The 21,992-nt window shown below is 48.0% G+C and overlaps 1 protein-coding gene and 1 non-coding gene across 2 annotated transcripts; both read right to left on the reverse strand.

Annotated features, from left to right (window-relative positions):
* Nucleotides 1–1,588: 1,588 nt before the first annotated feature.
* TRNAG-UCC lies at nt 1,589–1,660 on the reverse strand. Its single transcript has one exon. It is a non-coding gene; the product is annotated as a tRNA-Gly (tRNA).
* Nucleotides 1,661–11,269: 9,609 nt separating this feature from the next.
* LOC123356299 (zinc finger protein 256-like) lies at nt 11,270–12,205 on the reverse strand (the record flags this gene model as incomplete). The annotated part of the gene is made up of 1 exon (XM_044999438.1): nt 11,270–12,205. A coding segment is annotated over exon 1 (717 nt), but the record flags the coding sequence as incomplete, so codon positions are not given.
* Nucleotides 12,206–21,992: the final 9,787 nt, after the last annotated feature.

Raw genomic sequence — 21,992 nt, forward strand, 5'->3', positions numbered from 1 at the left:
CATTCTGATGCCTGGTGACCCGGCTTACCACAGCGGTAACATTCTTGACTCTGCACCGTTTTGTGGGTCAGTTCTTGTGACACTTTTTGCACCCTAGGGGATGCACCGATGTATTGCGTCTCCCTTGTAGCCAGTTCCATGGAGACAGCAATATCAACAGCCTTCTGTAAGGTAAGCTGAGCCTCTGTCAGTAGGCGCTTCCATATAGCTTCACTGTACAGGCCACACACTAACCTGTCATGCAGGGCATCATTTAACATCTCTTTAAATTCACAGTGTTCTGCTAGCTTTTTTTAAATGGCTACAAATTGTACAACTGTTTCATCTTCCTTTTGGTCTCTTTTGTGGAACCTATATCTTTCAGCAATTACCAGTGGTTTTGGGGAGAAATGGGACCCCAGGATTTCCACAATGTCACTGTAAGATTTAGTCTCAGGCTTGTAAGCTGCGTTGTAGGGAGTAGGTTTTAGCCCCTACAACACTTAAGAATATTGGCACCTTCTTTATTTCTGTAATGTCATTTGCAATACCAAAAAGCTCAAAACGCTCAGTATACACATGCCACTGCTCTATATTCTCATCAAAAGGTTCCAGTGGCCTGGTCAGAGTAGCCATGATTTTAGTTTCACTTTCACAGTCAGTGCAAACAAGCAGTATTTTTATTTGTTTGTTTTGTACCTTGACTTCTACTTCCTTCTGTTACTGGAGCAGCACCAGGATCCCATCCATCATCGCCACTTGTTATATCCTTGGGGGCAGCCGGTTTAGGAAGAAATCACTTGAGGCCAGACAGCTAACAAAACCACCATTTTATTTACAGATTCAGAGAACTCACCCAGCTGGCTGAAGCTGGCTGAGCTATCCCCTAATAATCTAACTCAGTTACCATAGGAACCAAAAACCATGACAACCAAATACACAACAAGCAGCTTCTAGGTGGGCGGGGCCAGGGGGTCTCCGTGTGCTGCTGCCTGCAGGTGCTGCCTCCAGAGCTCCCATTGGCTGCAGTTCCTGGCCAATGGGATCTGCGGAGTTGGTACTCGGGACAGGGGCAGCGCATGGAGACACTCCCGCCGCCCCAGGGGATGCTGAGACACGCCAGCCACTTCTGGGAGTGGCACGGAGGGACGGAGGCAGAGTGGGCAGGGAACCACCTTGGTGCTGCTGGCACATCTCTGCACACCCATTGGGGGAGGGGAGCAGAGGGCCTCCATGTGCTGCTTGGGGTAGAGGCAGAGCGCAGAGCTGCCTCCCCTCCCAGGTCTATTACAGGAGTGGGTGGGTGGGGTCTTTTGGCCTGCAAGGTGCAGCAGGTCGGACTAGATGATCACACTGGTCCCTTTTGACCTTAAAGGCTCTGAGTCTAAAAGGGAGAGGGAAGTAAAGGAATTTTTTTTTAAATATAAACCAAACATTGTAATACCAGGATGACTCCAACAGCTCACTGTATAGTCCTGCCCCTTTCTTCCTCCACTGTGTGTTTAATGACCTGCTGGGATTTGGGACCTTGATTCTCTCATTCCATTGATAAACTGATTCAATGTGACTGAAATTAAACCAATTCCCAGCAGAGAGAACATCACATCACTACATTGGCTGGGACTCAAACCCAGGTCAACTGCTTGGAAGGCAGCTATGCTCACCGCTATACCACCAATGCATCTGGCAAAGGTCCCTCTCCTATGTTGCCACTTATGCTTGTCAAATGACACCCTGTGCCCAGCCCCCCCTCATCCTGCCCCCCACCCCCCCGCACTAAGGAGCTGGCTGGAGAGGCTGGAGGCAGCCTGTCAGCTGGGAGCAGAGACAGGTTCCCAGAGTGACTGACAGATGGGGACATGGGCTCAACATCCCAGCCTGGGGTAGCTCCAACCCCATCTCTGCCCTCAGAGAAGGGAAATGAAAATTACCCGAATGGCAAATTTTACCCCAGAAGGAAGGAGACGGCTCCTTTTAAAGCACATTTTGGGTTGGTTGCTACTATGTACACCTGGTTTTGTTGCTGATGATGCCAATCCTTGGGCTCTGCCCAGAGAAGGAACCATTCACGCTGTCACTCAAGTGAAGAAGAGAGATGATTTTTTTGACAGGGACGGCTGCCTCGTCTTAAGGGTGTTGGTCAGTCACCTTCTAATCTAGTGGGTGCTTGGTACATGCAGGCAGCCCCCGCTCCGAGGTCTCTCCTGAGGAAATAAAGCTTCTACACAAAATCCCAAAGCTTTTCACTGAAAGGAGGGAAAAGAAATGGCCACAATATGGAGCAAGGACATAAGGAATGTAACACAACCCCGTTCTTAGGGGTAATCCATTTTTTTTTGTCAAGGGCCAAAATTATTGGTCAAGGTCTAGTCAAGGTCCAGACTCCAGAGAAAATAATAATAAAAAAACAATAATGATAAGTAAATAAAAAGATTTTGGGGTCCATTCAAAAGCGATTTGGCCACTGTCTGCCTATTGATTACCCTGCATTGACTCTGAGAGGTGATTTATCTCCACTCTCTTGGATTTTAAGAGCTGGTTAGTTTTCCCCTTGGTATCCCACCAGGCTGAACAAGCCACATTATTGATGGTGACGCTAGGATTGAAGGATTATATCGTATTATAAAAAACTGTAAATAAAGATGTGGTCTGAACGTGAGCATTCTGTAATGAGAGGCTGGTTCCCCCAGTTCAGTTCTGAATGCTCTGCTAGAAATGCCCCCTGGGACTCCAGCACTCCCCAGCAGGAGTGAAAGGAGAAACCCCCAGCTGTGCACGTAGCTCCAGTCTGATTCATCAGGGGTGGGAGGAATTGACTTCTTTGCTGCTGAGAAGGGAGCCAGGGCAGGTCTCTGGGAATCAGGGTGCCCAGCCTGACCCAGCTGCTTCATTGCCCCCTGGGGTGCTGCAGGCTTAGACTGTCCCTGAGGCCAGGCAGCTGCTCAGGGAGCTTTCCTGGTGGCACTGGCAGGGCAGGAATATCCCACTCTGAGGGCCTGAGTTCAGTCATCAGGAAAGGCAGCAGCTTTGCTCCCTCCTTGTAGACAGAGCTCCAAGGCTGTGGTTCTCATCCAAGGGGGCAGCGAGGAGGCTTCAGGGGGTGGCTCGCCAAAATAAACCAAATAAGCCAAAGCGACTTAACTTCATGGAGGGCCCTGCACAACTGCTCTGCTGGCTAACCCCTAACGACAGCCCAGGCTTTTAACCTACTGGACATGCAGAAGAACAGATGTTGTGGCACAGGTGGGCTGTAGAGTTTTTATACCATGTTGGATGGGGCCACAGAAAGAAAAAGGTTGGGAACCCCTGCTCCAGGGAATACTAGAGAATAAAGACTCAATCCGACTCAGTGCTGCCAACTCCAATGATTTTGCCTTGAGTCTCATGAGAGCTATTGTTTTCCTTAAAGTCCCAGCTCCTGGAGTCAAGTGGAGACATGATGATTTCAGCCTTTGCTCTTAAGGAAACAGAACCTTTCTAGTCCTTGTGGCTGTGGAGAAAGCTTCAAAATGTCACCCTAGTGCACCGTACAGGCTCATCAAACAGAAGGCAAATAAAAAGATCCCCAAATCTATTAATTTTACATAATCTCATGATTTTAAAGCCAATCTCATGATTTTTGGTGAGCCTGACTCTGGGTTTTTGAATGTTTGGGGTTGGCCATTCTGCAGACTGAGAGCTGGGCACCCTCCTCCACACCCAGTGCACCCAGACTGTTCTAAAGTAGTAACTCTCTCTTCTCCTTCCTGCCGCTTTAATGCAGCTGGGAATCCCCATTCCTAGACCTGCTTTTCCAGAGATACTGAATTCCCCTCAGGGATGAGTCCCCACAGGGCTGTTCCAGGGGCTCCAGTCCCCCACCCCAGGGCTGATGGGGCAGTAACCTCACATCACCCCTTTGTGATGCCCAGGGACCCTGCAGGGACAGCAGCTCCATGCTGGGCTCTAGGGCCCCCCCACAGCACCTGGGGGCAGGGAGCAGTTCAACTCCCATGTCGGGGGCTCCTGGTGCCTGCAGGTGACTATATCCTCACAGCCCCTCACAGAGACAATCCATAGCCCTCCCCGACAGCCCCTCCTTTCACACTGAGACCCCCATCAACCCTCCCCCTCCTAGCCCCTCCCCCTCACACTGACACCCCCACGGACTCCCCCCCTCACAGCCCCTCCCTCTCTGACACCTCCATGGCCCCTCCCTCTCACAGCCCCTCCCTTCACACACAGAGGGATTTGTTTGCTGGAGCCTGACATTACAACCCCAGGGGTGAGATTTCTGAGGATTTACTCACTGAACCCCCTCCCCTCTCACCACTGCCCTGAGTGCAGAGGGGCTGGGCTCAGGCAGCCAGTTTCATCCAGGTATTTCACACCCCAGATCGCTAGAGTCTCCTCTGACCGTATTTACCAGTGGCACTGCAACTGGGTGGAGGGTATAAGGGGCTCCGGGAGGCTGAGCCTTCCCAAACAGGGTAGGAAATGCTGGATGTGACACACCTCCCTTTGGAGGGGGGCTGGGCCACTGCCTTTAGAGTGCCACCGACAGACCCTCCCGAGGGAAGGGGGAACCACCAGCACTTTCACCATGGTCCCGCCTGTGCTCTGCCCTCTATGCCCTGCCCCTGCTCGGACTCCTCCCATGAGGACGCCCCCCCACCCACCACTGTGGTAAGCAGATCTTCCACCTCATCAGCCCTGATCCAGGTCTCTGCTGCAAATTATTCCAGCATCTGGGAAGGACAGCACAGCAGCCCACAACTCCAGCTCTGGCAGCAATTTGCTCTCACTGGGATAGGAGGAAACAAGTCTATCACTGCTCAGTGTGTGGTGAATGTCTCTGTGGTCTCTGCCCTTCATGGTGGGGAGTTTCCCCACTGATCACATTTCTTGCTTGGAGGGGGAGGGGAGAGAAAAGAGGCATTTTCCCCGTTTCATTCCTCTCCATTTTCTGCTCCTCCCTTCCCTTCTAGGTTCCTCCCTTGCATTTCACGGTGTGCAGTGGCACCCTCCCCGCACCCAGGACTCTGGGGAATCTGGAGCAGCAAGATCTCATGGGATCCTCAGTGATCAAGGGATTTTCCACCTTCCAGAAGACCCCAGCTTGGGACTAAAGGCAGCTCTGGGCTCTTCCTCTTTCCCTTCCTGGGGATCAAAGTCATGAAGGCTCTTCCTTGCCTCTTGGATCTGAATTAATGTCCCATTTCCCACTACCTGCTCAAAAGAAACAAATGTTTTTAACCCAGGTGAGTGGAGTTAATTCAGTTCTCCTCCACTGCAACTTGAGACCATTGCTCCTTGTTCTGTCATCTGCCACCACTGAGAACAGCTGAGCCCCATCCTCTTTGGAACCCCCCTTCAGGTAGTTGAAAGCTGCTATCAAATCCCCCCTCACTCTTCTCTTCTGTAGACTAAATAACCCTAATTCCCTCAGCCTCTCCTGCTAAGCCATGTGCCCCAGTCCCCTAATCATTTTCATTGCTCTCCACTGGACTCTCTCTAATTTGTCCACATCCTTTCTGTAGTGGAGGGCCCAAAACTCGATGCAGTACTCCAGATGTGATCTCACCAGTGCCAAATAGAGGGGAATAATCACTTGCCTCCATCTGCTGGCAACGCTCCTACTAATGCAGCCCAATATGCCATTAGCCTTCTTGGCAACAAGCACACACTGTTGACTCATATCCAGCTTCTCATCCACTGTAGTCCCCAGGTTCTTTTCTGAAGAATTGCTGCTTAGCCAGTTGGTCTACAACCTGTAGCAGTGCATGGGATTCTGCCGTCCTAAGTGCAGAACTATGTACTTTTTTAGAGGGGAGAGTTTTAGGGCTATTGTGATTCAGGGAGCCATACTATAGGATGCCTTCCCGGTGTGAATTTGACAGGTGGATCAACATAGATGCACATTGTGACCCTTCTCAGGGAGCTGAGGGCTGAGAGTTACCTTGTTGCCACCTGCCACTAAGAAGAGGGACTTTTGCATTTGGCAGTTGGATGTTAGTGACCAAACTCACCCAGAATGTCAGGCACTCAAGCACCCACCTCTGAGCTACAGCACTCCTGCCAGTTGACAATAGAGGCACCTTAACCCCTGGTTCCTTCAATGTGTTCCCATTTGGGGTCCAGCCCTGATCACCAGATACTCAGAGAAATCCAAGATTCTCCCTTCCCAAAGCAATGGTATATCCCAGGTTACCAGTTTTACTGTAGATCACTGCTCCTGTATCACACACAGCACTTGAGTACAGTCATCGAAGAAATGGAAATGTATTTAACAAGGGATAGAGACTTAACAGAAACAAATGTGAGTGATGGAAACCAACCATAACCAACAAAATGTCAAAATGCAACCTACACTTTTTAATAGTTACCTTTCCTATCTGAGGAGATTCTCACCTCATGTCACTCTATTGTCATGATTGCTAGTCCCTAGGAGCCAGGGCCCTGCCTTTCATGAAGCACCACTGGTCATTAGGGATCTCCTTGGTGAATGGACCCAGAGTGTTTTCCTCCACCCTGTTTTAAACCGAATCAGTCTTTTGTCTTTATCCACAGAAAGGACGATCTCCTCGTTGTCATATTGTCCTTTTCACTTCCACAGGGTTTCAATGTCTATAGTTTGTCTTTGATGGTTTTCCATTGTTTTTTCTGGGTTGGTGCAAAGGTTGACAATAATAATTGGAGATATACCAATCTCCTAGAACTGGAAGGGACCTTGAAAGGTCATCGAGCAACTGAGCAATACATCGCATAACTGGTCAGCAAGGGATGGAAGACAACTCCCTCCCACTTGAATGGGCTGTCCCCACCAAGACCTATGATTGGGGTGACTCACTTTCACGACAATATCATAGGGGCATAATTTTCCATGTACTTACATTACTCCTTAAATATGACTCATACACACCTCTCGCAGTGCGTAGGAGTATCAATGATTTACAAGCTTTCAGTAGAGATCTCATTACTATGCTTCCTGGATAAATAACATAAAAGCAGTATATTAGGTGTAGTGAGTTTGTCAGGTCTGAGACAGGAGTTTTTTGTGAATAACAATGACCCCCTTTGCCAATCAGCACCAATGAGCTTTTGTCACACATGCACTGAGCTATACACTGATAGAATAGAAATGCCAGCACAAAAAACAGAGAGAGGAACAATAAAATACTAAAATAACAATGGTTGGAACTCTCCTTTTCTCTCAGTCTTTGCATTCATGGGCACTAAGAGGTGTAGTTACAGGTGAGGAACCAGGCGATCGGACAGCTGGCTCAGCCCTCCATACTAGTAACTTTTTCACATACAGGGAGATGGGTCAAATTTGGAATTGATGTCATGACTCGCTTCCCAAAGGGGATTAATTTGTCAAACACTGGAAATATTCTTCTGACAACCTAACACTGTCTACACTGGGGCTCAGGTCACAACTACTACTACTCTCAGTGGAGAGGACTTTTCACACCCCTGAGAGATGTGGCTCTGCCAACACAGCTTTTCAACATAGACCAGCCTTTAGATGGCTTATTGACCTGAAAGGTAATGGACTTCAGCCTTTTCCTTCATACTGATGGTTGACGATTGCAGCTTTCCTACCTGCTGGACACATCCTATGACATATGTCAGGCCGCTCCTTTGCAAATCAGAGAAGTGGGCAAGTCAATGACCCTTACAGTCTAAGTGGGTAAAAACTGATACAACTTGTCTCCTTGCATAGTTTTCCTTTTAATAGAAATAGACATTGAAACGAAGCAAAAAAAGTTCTATTTGAAACACAAAAAGTTAAAATCTATACTGGGCCAATATTCTCTTATACACACTTTCTCACACACATTCTTCCACCCCAACCATTGGAGTGAGGTTTTCTACCAGAACTTCTTACACTACAGGGGGTAAATTAAATCAAATTAACTTCTCAAGATTAGCCATCATTTCCTGTATGACTAACAAAACAAAAAACAAGACAACTATCAGTTTTCCAAAATAATTCAGATTGTCACACAATTAGTCTCTTCTTCTTTAACCATTAACTTCACCTATAATTTCATTTTCACTGGTAACAACATATTCAAAGATCACAAATGCTTGTCATGTGTGTTAGTTTTCTTTTAATCCCCATTGCCAACAACTGAACCTTTGCTCAAGTTGTGGTTTGTCCCAACGTAGGTCCCAACCACTTCTGTGAATTCATATATCTCTGGTGCTTCTGCCATGTGTATTGGTAGAAGGGCTCTTCTATGTGGGTGTGTTCACATCACGAGGAAAAATACCTCTCTTTTCACACTTTTTAATCTTTCAAAGTAGGGGGAGGTACGGAAGTGATGTAAATGCATTAAACACAAGAGAAAACTAACTGGTCTAAAGGCATTTATCGGGATAACTATATTGCTCAGGGGTGTGAAAGATCCACACCGCTGAGCAACGTAGTTAACACATCCCTAACCCCCTGTGTAGAAAGCGATACGTCAGCAGGAGAGCTTCTCCTGCCAACATAGCCACCGCCGCTTGTGGGGGCTACACTAATAAAGTCCGATGGGAGAGATCTCTCCCATTGGCTGAGAGCATCTGTAATAGCAGTGCTACAGCAGCGCAGCTACATTATACAGATGCATCAACATCAGCTTTATTGTGTAGCCACAGCATCAGACACAAAACCAGAGAAAGAGGGCTCAACATGCATGTTTCTAGAAGTCTGAAATTGGAGCCTGACACATTCGTTGCCTCATTGGTTACCATCATTTCTACAGGCAGCCAGTTTGGGATCCACAGGGAAGGACTGTCCTATGAAGCACTCTCTCTTTGGATCCAAAAAGTGAAGGATGATTTTTCTCAATCTAACGCTGGCATCCTTTGGAACTGTAATCAGTGACACTGAACTAGGAAGTGGAGTTCTACAAACAATTTTCCTTGGGTCATTGGTCACCATAGTTTCCTTTACTGGGGTGGAAACCAAGAACTGAGTGTGTACTCTTTCCACCCCAGTTCTTTCCAAATCCTTGGCCTCGATTAGGGTAAATTTACACTTCTCTGAAGTAGAATCCTTTACAAAACCACTCCAAATCTCAGCAGTGTTAGTGAGGAATAGCTTCCCAAAACATGCCCAGCTTTTCTTTATTTTGGTGGCACAGTTCCAGGCGAGGGATTGGATACAGGGCTGGATCATAATCTTTGTTTGTTACCAGAGCTGGAGATTCTATTCAAAAATAGCTATTTTTCTGCAGCTATTAGATTTCCAACATTGATTTTATACACACTTTTAACACCTACAAAGAATAAATTCAACAAAAAACACACTTCTATTTCCTCAACATCTGGAAAGGGCATGAAGGGCAGCATTCCCCATAACATAGGATTAGTTAGGAGAGATCTTTTGTAGGGCCTGAGCTACACATCATTTGGGAACCAAATACACGGGCATTTTGCCTACTTCAAAATCACTTACCATGGAATCCTCTCCCCAGATCATCTGAGACAATATTGACTTCAACAATTGAACTACACTGTGATCCTTCAGTTAGTTGGGGTTCTGCTGTTGTTCACTATTTCTGAGTGAAGATTTTAAATCACTGCTGTTTGTTTCTTAACATATCCAGTAAATTGGAGAGTTCTCTCCTGTTGACAGAACTGCACTTGCACTTTCTCCATGTTATCATGGAGGGATGGGGAAAAAGCAAAGCTGAAGTGAGAAATTATGACTTTAGCAAAAGGCCATTTGTCTTAAATTCTCCAATAAATCTGAGCTACATCCTATTAAACTGAACTATTATCCAACTGGATGACCAAACAGCCTTCAGGAAAGACAGAAACTCACATCACAGAGAGACAGAATACATGACAATGGAAGTGTCAAGTGAAATTCCAGAGCAGGTTACATCTGATTATTCAGAATCAGGACAAGCGATCCTCCCATCACATTTTTTTTTGATCCATTCAAACCTGCTTCATTCAGCACTGTCTCAATAGTCAGTTATGTTATTTATAACATGTTTAGTGTCCTAGCATCCCCATAATGGGGGAAAAAACAGCCAATTTGCCCAAAGTGGCTTTACCAATAGATGGGACCTGGGATTTAAACTCCCAAGGATCACACTGTGTTTGGGATCCATTTGAATTCCCCTTCCAGGTCTTTGACACTTTCATCTCCAGTCATAGCAACTCTGATATAGGATTAAAGAAGTCAAAGCATCATCTCCAAGCACAGACAATGGAGAATTCTTCATCACAGGACACTTTGAGAAGTGGATGGATAGAATGTGATGAAGATAAACTCTACATGGCTCAGACAAAAGGTAACAGTTCTGCTGTGGTGGGGAAGGAGGGAATCTCTGAGTCGCCCCATATCCTTCCGGTGTCACAGAGGCTAAAATGACACTTTTTTTCCTGCCTCTGCTCCTCTTCATTTACATATAATTTGAAATGGTCCCAATATAACTGCTCTTCAGCTCAACCCAGAGAAATGTGAGAACAACTGGCAATGATACAATCTGAATCACTAGTGACTCCAACAATAACTTTGCAATAGGAGGAATGGTATAAATGTGATGTTCTCTGGTTCCTCATAGGAAGGGCACCTTTGAATTACTCATGAGACAATGGAGTTGATAGAAAGGACAAATGGGTCCACCTCAAAACAGGGCAAACTGCAAAAGGCAAAAATGGGCCACTCATCTGGTCAAGTTGATAACAGTGTTGCAAACAGTTCAAACAGCTTTAAAAGTTACTATGTGGGTGTCACAGGCTCTCCCACTTTTGTGCCTGCACCCTGTGTTTAGGCTGCTTTAATAAAGAGTGTTCACTCCCTCTTTTGTTGAATCACCCATGTCTTTATTAACAGTGCTCGTGCAGTGCTCAGATCCCCCAACAGTTAGTGCCCCACAGACCCTCCCCGGGGTCTCCTGGCCCTTGAGGCTTCCTTATTGGCAAGGAGATAGAGATACTGCCCTCCTGTCTCCTCCCAGACTAACCTCCCCACTGAGTTTTGCCCAGGGCTTTTACAGTCTTCTCCTGCCTCAGCCCAGTTGTCACTACTTAACCCAGCACATTCCTCTGAGCCAGCCCTCATTAGGGCTTGCAGCTGGGCTTCCTGCTGAGTACCTGCATCTCTACTCCTGGCCTACCAGCCAGAGAGCAGGCTGTAGCCAGCATTTTGGCAGGGCTTTAAAGAGTTTTTACCCCTGCCCTGCCACAGTGGGAATCAGGAAAATTATTAACGAAAAAGAAATAATTGATAGCCCTAGAGGTTTTTATGGTGTTGATCTCCCTTGCAGATTCTCTGATGTCTAACATGGGCTGAGTGCCAAGAGAAGGTATTCCCACACTCACTGCATTCATAGGGCCTTTCCCCCGTGTGAATTCTCTGATGGGTAAAAAGGTTTGAGCTGCGATTGAAGGTTTTTCCACAGTCACTGCACTGATAGGGCCTCTCCCCTGTGTGGATTTTGTGGTGTTCAGAAAGGGCTGAGCTGCTAGTGAAGCTTTTCCCACAATCACTGCATTTATAGGGTCTCTCCCCTTTGTGGATTATCTGATGCCTAACAAGGTGTGAGCTGCGATTAAAGCTTTTCCCACACTCACTGCATTCATATGGCCTCTCCCCTGTGTGGATTTTCTGATGGCGAAAAAAGCCTGATCTGTGAGTGAAGTTTTTCCCACACTCACTGCATTGATAGGGTCTCTCCCCTGTGTGGATTTTCTGATGATCAGAAAGGGCTGAGCTGCTAGTGAAGCTTTTCCCACAATCACTGCATTGATAGGGTCTCTCCCCTGTGTGGATTATCTGATGCCTAATAAGGTGCGAGCTGCGATTAAAGCTTTTCCCACACTCACTGCATTCATAGGGCCTCTCCCCTGCATGGATTCTCTGATGCCTAATAAGGTGCGAGCTGCGATTGAAGCTTTTCCCACACTCACTGCATTCAAAGGGCCTCTCTCCTGTGTGGATTCTCCGATGCTTTATGAGGACTGAGTAGTGATATAAATTTTTCCCTCCCTCAGTGCATGTTTTTTTTCTCTTTCCCATGAGGATTTCCTGCTGGGTTGTAGTTTCATTGAGGTCCTCCTGAGTTCCCCGACATGAAATATATTTTCCCACTTTTTCCCCTGTATGGTTTCTCTGCTCTCTTTCTGGTCTGTGCTGAATCTCACAGGAGTTTCCACACTCATGATTCCTGGACACATTCCTTTTTGATCTTTGCGATAATGTTCTGTGTTTATCCTCTTGCTCAACATTTTCCTGCTGAGAATTCTGCTCCTCTTTCTCACATACCATTGCATCACCTGCTGTGATAGAGACAGAAACCTCAGACAGGGATGGAAAGGGGAAGGCCAAACCAAAACAAGTGCCGGAGAGAGGTGAAATAAAAATCAGGAACTGAACTCCTCCAAACTATTCCCCCAAATGTAGTGGTAGGATTTTATGTTGGTATTTTATATAATTTGGAATGAAGGATAAAAAATAATTATGTAGCATGTATTAAATGTATTGGTGTATGATTTGATCACATCCTGCCAGTCACCCTTTTTGAATAACAGATAGTTATTAATGGGTAGAGATACATCAGCCAGAATCTGTGTCTGGACTGATTTCAAGGCAGTAACAGCTCTTTGAGGTAGGTTTAGCATTTTAAAATAAGTAAAAGAATGCCACAATTGTTTTCTTTTGCATTGCAATTTGATGTTTCTGTTCAAAATGTTGTGTGTAAATTAATTCTGGTTTGTGTGTGAATGAGGAATGTGTGTGTTAAGAGGTAAGTGTGAAGGTCATCGCTGAACCAGATGTACGAGGTAGGAACAGAAGAAAGACGCAAGGGCACCAGGAGGCTGCAATACGCCCCTATTGAAATGTCAGAGGAGGGCAGATTGATGATTCTAAAGATGAGACAGGCACCTATCAGTGGGGACAAGATAGCTGTGATCAAAACCAGCATGGGGTAACTCCCTGAGGGACTTGATGAAAGAACAAAATAAAGGATGAGGAGGACAATTTAAGAAAACAAGCACTTGTCAAACAACAATTGATTACAGCATGACGGTGCAAATCTCATTGGTTCCAATGAAGGAAAATCACTATATGAACAGGGTGTCTTGCCATGAAACTTTGGGTTCATCCTTCCAAGATTTCCCCAGAGCATCATGTCATGACCAACGGAACCCGGCACCTCCTACCCATGATCAAACTAGCTGGCCACTAGGTTGATCCGGACTCTGGACTGGTAAGTGTAACATCGACTGGCGGGACAGTGTGTGTGTGTCTGGTGTGTGATTGAATGCATATGCTAATTGTTGTATCTTCAATAAATGCAGTGTATTGCCTGTTCCCCTGAAAAAGATCCCATGTGCTTCTTATAAGCATAAGAGGGTAACACCCACAAGGCAACTAGCTAGCACATCTTGGAGAGACTGTTCAAATTAAGTGGTTCATCAAGACACACTTGGTTGACAATGGATCATGGGAGAAACCCATCTAGACTCAGTGGACTGTAATGTAAATGTGCTGTCTGGAATCTAGGTAATGGCTTCCTGCAATGACTGAGGGAAATTGGGCATGAACATGGGATTTACCCATGTGACTCCAAACTCCATCCTGTTACTGTAATTTTCCACAGTAAGAACCACAGGATGCCCTTCACACGGCAAAAGCTATAAAAAGCCCTGGAAACACCTCCATTTTGTCTTCAATCCTGCTTCTTACCTCTGGATGAACTTTGCTACAGACTGAAGGTCTGAACAAAGGACTGAATGACCCATCCAAGCTGTAGATGTACTCCAGAGACTTGACTTAAGCCAACAGTTTATTCCATCACTGCTATAAGCCTGAACCAAGAACTTTCCCATTACTGGATGTAAATGATTCCCTCAGCCAATTTTAACTCTCCCCTTTCTTTCTTTTTTACAAATAAACCTTTATTGGCACTAAACCTTTTTACGAATAAACCTAAAGGATTGGCACCAGTGTGATTTTTGGGTAAGATTTAAGTTGTATATTGACTTGGGAGTGGCTGGCCCTTTGGGATCATAAGAAACTATTATTTAATGACATTGGTTGTAAAGAACCACTCAGCTCTGAATCCAGTGTTTTTGGTCGTGATATAAGAACTGGAATGCCTGAGAAAACTGCCTTTATGTTTTCTTGTTAGCCAGTGTGGTGAAACAGGAGTTTACTTTTGTGGCTGGTTTAGTCTATCTTATAAAAGGACAGGAGTACTTGTGGCACCTTAGAGACTAACAAATGTATTTGAGCATAAGCTTTCGTGGGCTACAGCCCACTTTATCGGATGCATGCTTATGCTCAAATACATTTGTTAGTCTCTTAGGTGCCACAAGTACTCCTGTTCTTTTTGCAGATACAGACTAATATGGTTGCTACTCTGAAACTTATAAAAGAATAACCACCAGTTTGGGGTTGTGTTTGCCCCATTTCTCAGCAGTTCTTCCTGAATTTGGCATCCTCAGTTGTGACCCACTAAGGCACGGTGACAGGGTGCCAAGGGAGGGGGCTGGGTCATGGATTTACAGGGAATTAGATGACCCAACCTTCATACAGTCTCCCTTGGGACTGTCCTCTTTAGGGTATGCCTACAGTGTAACAGGGAGTCGGCCACCTTCCAGGCTGAGTCTCACGCTAGTGCATTACAAATGGCTGTGGAGACATTGCTTTGATGTTAGGGCTCTGCTTGGAGTTCAGACCATCCAGCCCGCCCACCCACCGCCCTCAAGTCCTGGCTTTAGAACTCAAGCTACAACCCAACTGCCTACACCGTTATTTGTAGTGAGTCAGCATGGACTCTGGCTGGGAGTCAGCTTCCAGATGCAGTGCAGACATACCCTTAATGGGCGACACGCTCGCTTTAGCATTTTCCAAGGGTGAAGCCCGGTTCCCCTTAGAACCACAGAGTTAAAAGGGACCACAAAGGTCATCTAGTCTAACTCCCTGCCAAGGTGCAGCATTTGCTGCAACTAACCAGCCTCCTTTTGAAAACCTCCAGTGAATAACCATCCACCACTGCCCTAGGCATCTGTTCCATTCTCCTACTGTTCTTCCAGTTTGGAAGTTGTTCCTGATATTTAATCTAAACCTGCTGTGCTGTAGTTTGAACCCACTGCCTCTTGTCCTGCCCTCTGTGAGAGGAGAGAAGAACTGTTCTCCATCCTTTGTATGGCAACCTGAAGCGGGGAAGACCAGCAGGGACCACAACCCACCCGTTGGGCTACAAAGCCAGGAAAGCCACTTCCACCCCTCCGGAAGCTGAGGGGCGGGACAGGAAGCAGAAGTACAAAAGGAGGGGGCCCTGCAGCTCAGTTGGGCTGGAGCTGCTGAGGGAGACAGACGCTTATCATCCGCTGCCGGAGCGGGACACCGAGGACCTGCTGGGGCGGCCGCCAGAGGACTGGCCAAAGCTCCCAGGGGTCACCAGCCAGTCGAGGTGCCAACGAGCTGATGGGGCTGCCACAGACACCGACCCGGGGAAACGGAGGCCAGAGGTACCAAACCCTGGGGATTGTAGGAAGTAGCCCAGGGAAACTAGACCATTGTATGGCTGAGTGTTGGCCTGACACTAAGTAAGGGTGTTGTGGGCGGATCCCCACTGACCCAGTGGTGGATTACACTGCCACTGTTAGGGCCTGGGGCTGGGACTCAGTGGAGTCAGGTGGGCCAGGATCCCTCTACCTCCTGCCACCCACCTTCGGCCAGGAGGCCTGTGTTGGTCGACCGTCTGCTGAGCTAGGACGCTAGATTCTTTGGTGCTCGCCCTGGGCAAAGCCCCTAATCGTTTGCTGCCCCACCCTGCCTGAGGGCCTGAAGACTTTGCAGCTCTGCCCTGAGACAGACCAGGAGGGACGACCACACACACTCACACAGTACTGGAGCACTGGTTCTGAGCTTTGCTTAGGGAGAACTCATTAGAGACTATGGCAAAAGCATTCTCAGTGTAAGGCCCCAAATATCTGCCTCCCTGAAACCCTCCTTTCCCACTGCCACCAGATCCTTCCTGCTCCTTGGAGCAACCACTCCCCATCCCCTTCCCACTATCCTCAGTCTTTTCCACTTCCAAGCATCCCAGATCTCCTACCCAATCCTCCCCCTCCAACAGCACCACTGCTGGGACCTCCATCCCTTTTCTCCATTCCCAGGCTCCCACTCCCCCAAATCACCACACTCCCTGTTCCCAGGAGATTCTGTCTCTGATTCCTCACCTCCTCTTCCTTCCATGGTACCCATCCCTTCCTGACTCCCTCTAGTCTGATCTTCCACATACCTATTCCTTTCCTGCCACTACACTCAGTCTGCCCTACCTTGTGGCACCCCACAAGCACTAGCTCTCCCATCATCTTCTCCCCTCTCACTCCTCCCTGCTCTCCTTACCCCCTACCCCCCCAAGAACTCCTGAATAGGAACCTCACACTGCTCTCACAGTCATTGGTTGGTTGGGTCAAGAGGACATGCTGTGGCCACTGCCTCTGAGCTACACCCATTCATCTGAGTTGGAGCCGTACCACTATTAACTTTCAGACTAGGTGTATTGTGTGTTTTGCTGCACTCTGAAGGAGTTCCTCTTAGATGTTTCCCCTGATTCCAAAATTTCAGGGCTGCGAGCAATATTTTAAAATGTTTTAAAATCCACTCTAGCCTCTTCTGAGCTGCAAAATTTTGTCAGCATAGCTCTGTTTGTTAGGGATGCAAAAAATCACATCCTTAATTGACATAATTATGCTGGCAAAATCTCTCATGCAGACACAGAGTGCTGAAAAAGTCTATTAAAAAATAAGGAAATCGAATGCCCATAACCTACATAAATACCGAGTACAGGTTGCCCAGTTCTACTGCATGCCTTTACACTAGGTGGGTGGTGGCTAAACTTAAACCTCTGAAAACCAGCAGAGGAAGAGTTAATATGCAACCTTAACTCTGCCCCTGGCCATGCAGCTGGCACTAGCCGCTGGGAGTGTCTCAGTAAGGCTGGTGCAAAGATTAACAAACTAACAAAGGAAGTGGAGGTTTCTCCATTTTTTGAAGTCTTCAAGTCAGAGTGGATGCCTTTCTGGGGGAGGATTTAGTCCAACACAAGGTATTCAGCGCAGTACAGCAGTAACTGGATGAAATTCTATGACTAGTGTTATACAGGAGGTCAGACTAGATGACCTAATAGCCCTTTCTGGCCATAAAATCTATGATTCTACAATAGATATGAAGGACTAAGAACGTGCCATTGTTTGTGTTGTGTTCACAGGTGGGAATACCAGCATTTAGCCGCATGCCTCCAGCCGTGTGCACTGGGTCAGCTGTAGCTGTAACTGGATGGTGGAGGGAGGAGTTGGAGCAGCTTGGCAGAGCTGTGACTGTGATATGAAGGGAGGTGCATGTGAACCCTGAGGGTCCTAGTCTGCCCCATTTCAATGCACTCAATGGGCTGTTGCTGAAACAGGGCAGAGCCGAGGTGGCATTGTGGAGGTGGCGTGAACCTTAACTCTTCATTTCCTCTTCTAAGAACCGAGGGGACAGGAATCCTTACCCAGCGAGGTCACATTCTCATAGTTCTCCTGCATGACGTCTCTGTAGAGGGCTCTTTGACGGGGGTCCAGCAGAGCCCACTCTTCCCTGGTGAAATACACAGCCACCTCCTCGAAGGTCACCGGCCCCTGAAAGAGCAAGAGCCCCCCACTCAGTACCTGCTGCCCCACTCACAGCCCCACTATTCATGGGGGAGAGGAGCTGATCAAAGGGAAGCTCTGGAAGGGTCACAGTCAGCAGAGTCCCACCCCCACCCTGTTCAGAGCAGCCAGGAGGCAAAACAGGAGGGGAGCTAGAGATCCCCTTACCCCCCCCCCCCCAAGCAGACAGAGGGGGAAGAGTCTTCTCATCCATCACACACCTACAAGCCAGAAGCTGATGCGGGGGATGGGGCCCCAGCAGGCTCCAGGGTCAGCTCCCCAGTAGGAATCCCAACAGGCTTCCCATTGCCAGCAGCTGGAAGGAAGGGGAGGGGTTAACCTCCCACCCGCTCCTTCGAATCTCCTAGCAGCCTCTGGCAAGTAGGTTCATGTTCTTGCACTGGGAATCTGGTACGTTTTCCCCGCGCTGTCCAGGGTTCCCCCACCAGCCCCGTTCTACAAATAGGGTAATTGCCTCCCCCAAATCCAGGACTTGGGTTAAATAATTCCTAGCAAGTTTGTCACACGCCTTGTCCCCCTCCCTTTCTCCACCCTGGGTATTTCCTGCCCCCATCCCACCTCCAGACTGAGCTCCCCCAAAGATCCCAGGCCCTCAGTATTTCCTGCCCCTCTCCCTCCAGCAGGAACCCACTAGCAACCCCGCAATAATCCCTACCTGGACTGGCTCCACTACAGCCAGTTCCCTTCCCTGCCCCGTGGGAGGCTGGGACAATCTGGAGCCAAAGGTGGGTGTTACTCTGCCGCCTGTCAGGGTGAGAAGGGTGACAGGGAAGATTTCAGAAGGGCTTTTAGCTCCTGTCACATCATGATCTTCCCCAGCCCTTTCCCTGCACAAGATGTTTCTGACTCACATGCTAGGAAAATATTCCATCACTTTATCACAGGCCAGACCCAGCCTTTCCCACCAGCACTCAACCTGCTGTGCTAATTTTAAAACCCTGTGGGGGCCAGGCAAAGGCAGGGATAGGACAAAAGGCACTGGGGAGTGTTGGCAGTCAATGCTAGACAGGAGGTCAGACCAGATGATCCAGTGATGCCTTCTGGCCTTAGACTTTATGACTCTGTGACTGGATGTGGGCAGGTTTGGGGGCTTGTGACCTCCCCTCACACACACTTATTTCTCCTTCATTTTCTAACTTCTGTTCCCCCCTCTCCCCTCCCTCTGCCTGGGAGACTTAGTGACCAACGATCCCTGCGTTCCTTTGCTCTCCTGCGATCGCTGACAGCACTCAATGCCGGTTTGGATCCAAACTTTCTGCCTCGTCCCCATCTCTACTAACCACCGCAGGGGTTTCAGTCTCACTGGCTGGGATGCAGGCAATGAAAGGGTTACTGTGCACAGCTGCAAACTGCCTAATTTCAGAGCTGAGATAAGTAACCAAGTACCACTTATTGGAAGCAAATTTTTTCTGATCCCCGAACATTTAGTAAAAAAGAAAGAATAAAACATGTATCCGTGCTGAATCTATACATAACTTGTCCATTTCAAGAGGCTGACAGAGAATACTTGACCACAATGAACAGGGAAGTGCAGGAGTGGGGGAGTGAGATTTTCTTTGCTTTAGATCATAATGAAACACTCAACATCTCACAGCCTCCTGCTTCTGACTGCCTTTCCTGAGCCCCCGGGGGTCGCAAACCACCAGCTGAGAAACACCAGCCTAGATCATTCTTTTGTATCGGTATTGACTACGCATGGGAAGCGAGTGCTACATTGGACCCGTACAAAGCCTGAATGAGCCCAGTGCAATGGCATGTATGGACCAACCCTGGGAACTGTTAATTCCAATAACACCCTCATTTTGAACTCTCTTCCTTTTTACATGGGGAGTTTTAAGAAGACGAAAGTTCATAAGATCTTACAATATCCTATAGCAACAAGTTGGTGAAAAGTAGGTTACATTATTTTCAGCCATGAAGGCCATGCTCAGGTGCAAGAAAACCAACAACAAAAATTCAATTAGTCCAAACAAAAGGGGGCTAATGACGTTGTTCAGGGCGAGTGCTAAGCTGTATGTTTGGTGAACAAGAAAATGTGGGAACAAAGTTACCTAGGGCCAAATTTGGCCTTAGGGACATGGATTTAATTAGTAAACAAAATAATAAAAAAATAAACGATGCCACCCACTTGTATTCCTTTTGGGACTTTTAAAAAGAGATGGGGCGGGGGGGGGGGATCATCTCCCACCTCACCCCTGACATGGCAACACTGCTACTAAACTGATATATTTCCTTTCTGAGAGGCTTTGTTTTCATTATATTTTAACTTGTATTCCCTCCCCTTTCCCCTCATGATGCACAATCATTAATTTGCACTTCATTTTGACCATAGTTCTATCCTGTTTCTCAGAAAGGCTCTAAGGGCTTGTCAGTTAAAATCAGGGCCGCCCAGAGGGGGGGGCAAGTGGGGCAATTTGCCCCGGGCCCCGCAGGGGCCCCCAAAAGAACAGCTGAGGCTCCCGCCCTGGCCCCTTACCCCCGCCTTCGCCCCTCTCCTGGAGCCTTAGCGCATCAAGCAGCATCCTCAGACAGCGCCGCATCGTGTCTCCGGTGGGGCCCCTGAGCCCTGCCCCCTCAGAGCCGCGTGGGGAGGGGGCGGGGCTGCAAGCTGCAGGCTGAGCTCAGCTCCCTCCGGAGCTCGCAGCCCCGCCCCCTGACCACGTGGCTCTGAGCAGGGCGGGGCTCAGGCCCCGCCAGAGACACGCTGCAGCTGTTCAGTGAGGGGCTGAGGCTCCGGGTGAGGAGGGAGCCGGGGGTAAGAGGCTGGGGCCGGGGGGATTGGCTAAGGGGCAGGGAGTCCCGGGGACAGTCAGGGCACAGGGAGGAGGCGGAGGTTGGGGGGGCGGTCAGGGGACAGGGAACGGGGGGGTTGGATTGTGGGCGTTCTGGGGGGGGTGGATAGGGGTTGGGGCAGACAGGGAGCAGGGGTGGGGTCCCAGGGTGGTGGTGGTGGGGGGTCTCTGGGGGACGGTGAGGGGACAAGGAGCAGGATGGGTTGGGAATTCTGAGGGGGGCTGTCGGGGGGCAGGAAGTGGGTGGGGGTCGGATAGGGGGCAGGGCCAGGCTGTCTGGGAGGCACAGCCTTCCCTACCCTACAGCTCATTCAGCAGTTTGAGGCTTGCAGAAGAGCCAAGCTGTTAGCTTTTCCATCAGGGCTACCATCCCTTTCACTTCTCAAATGCCAAATTATAGGCTACATGTAATTTCAGTGCCATAGGGAGATTCATGTCAGGGGAAGGTAGCTTCATTTAAAATTAGCCGCTGGGAGAGGGATCACATGAGAAGAGCAATATCCTTCCCAACCCTACGAAGGGAGACCCCCCTCCTCTGCATTCCCTGAGGCTCCAGAGGGGTTAATTCAATGGTTCTCAAACTTTTGTCCTGGTGACCCTTTGACATAGCAAACCTCTGAGTGCGACCCTCCCCCCTTATAAATTGAAAACACTTTTTTATACATTTAACACTATTATAAGTGCTGGAGGCAAAGCGGGGTTTGAGGTGGAGGCTGACAGCTCACGACCCCCAGTAATAACCTCGCGACCCCCTGAGGGGTCCTGACCTCCAGTTTGAGAACCCCTGGATTAATTTAATTTTAGCACCCTGTATCCATTCACATGCATGTGCTATTTTGAGCATTTCAGTTTTGAAAACATAGGCTCATCCCAGATTCTGGAACAAGCTCAAATGCTCAGTTGGTGGAGTATGTACATAAGCTATATTAAAGACAAACCCACAGTAACCGTCTCCAGTTTGTGAGGGACCACATGGAGCCAGTCTCTAGGAAACAGGTAAATGCATGGAGATTAAGTCCATTAATGGCTGTTAGCCAGGATGGGTAAGGAATTGTGTCCCTAGCCTCTGTTTGTCAAAGGGTGGAGATGGATGGCAGGAGCGAGATCACTTGATCATTACCTGATAGGTTCACTCCCTCTGGGGCACTTGGCATTGGCCATTGTCAGTAGACAGGATACTGGGCAGGATGGCCTTTGGTTTGACCCAGTATGGCTGTTCTTATGTTCTAACCTAAATGAACCCAAAGTTATGGAGACAGATATGAGTCAAGGAAGCCAGCAGAGTATCAGAAACCTGGAAAAATCTCTGCCTGGATGGGCTCAGGTGTTTGGTTACAAGCTGAGGTGGTTCAAAAGTTTTGGATTTTTTTTAAGCAGAATTTTTTTAGTTTCTTTAAACAATCAAACACAGCAAGCAGCAAATATTTGGCCACACACTTCTGAAACCTCAAACCATGTTCAGGTTTTGGCAGACTAATTTCAGCTTTTCAATTAAAAAAACCAAAACAAATTTTGAAGGAAAGCAGACATTGTCCGTGATTTTTTCTGCTTTTTAAAACCCCC

This window comes from Mauremys mutica, chromosome 1 (assembly GCF_020497125.1).
Source record: "Mauremys mutica isolate MM-2020 ecotype Southern chromosome 1, ASM2049712v1, whole genome shotgun sequence".
Classification (NCBI taxonomy): Eukaryota; Metazoa; Chordata; order Testudines; family Geoemydidae; genus Mauremys; species Mauremys mutica.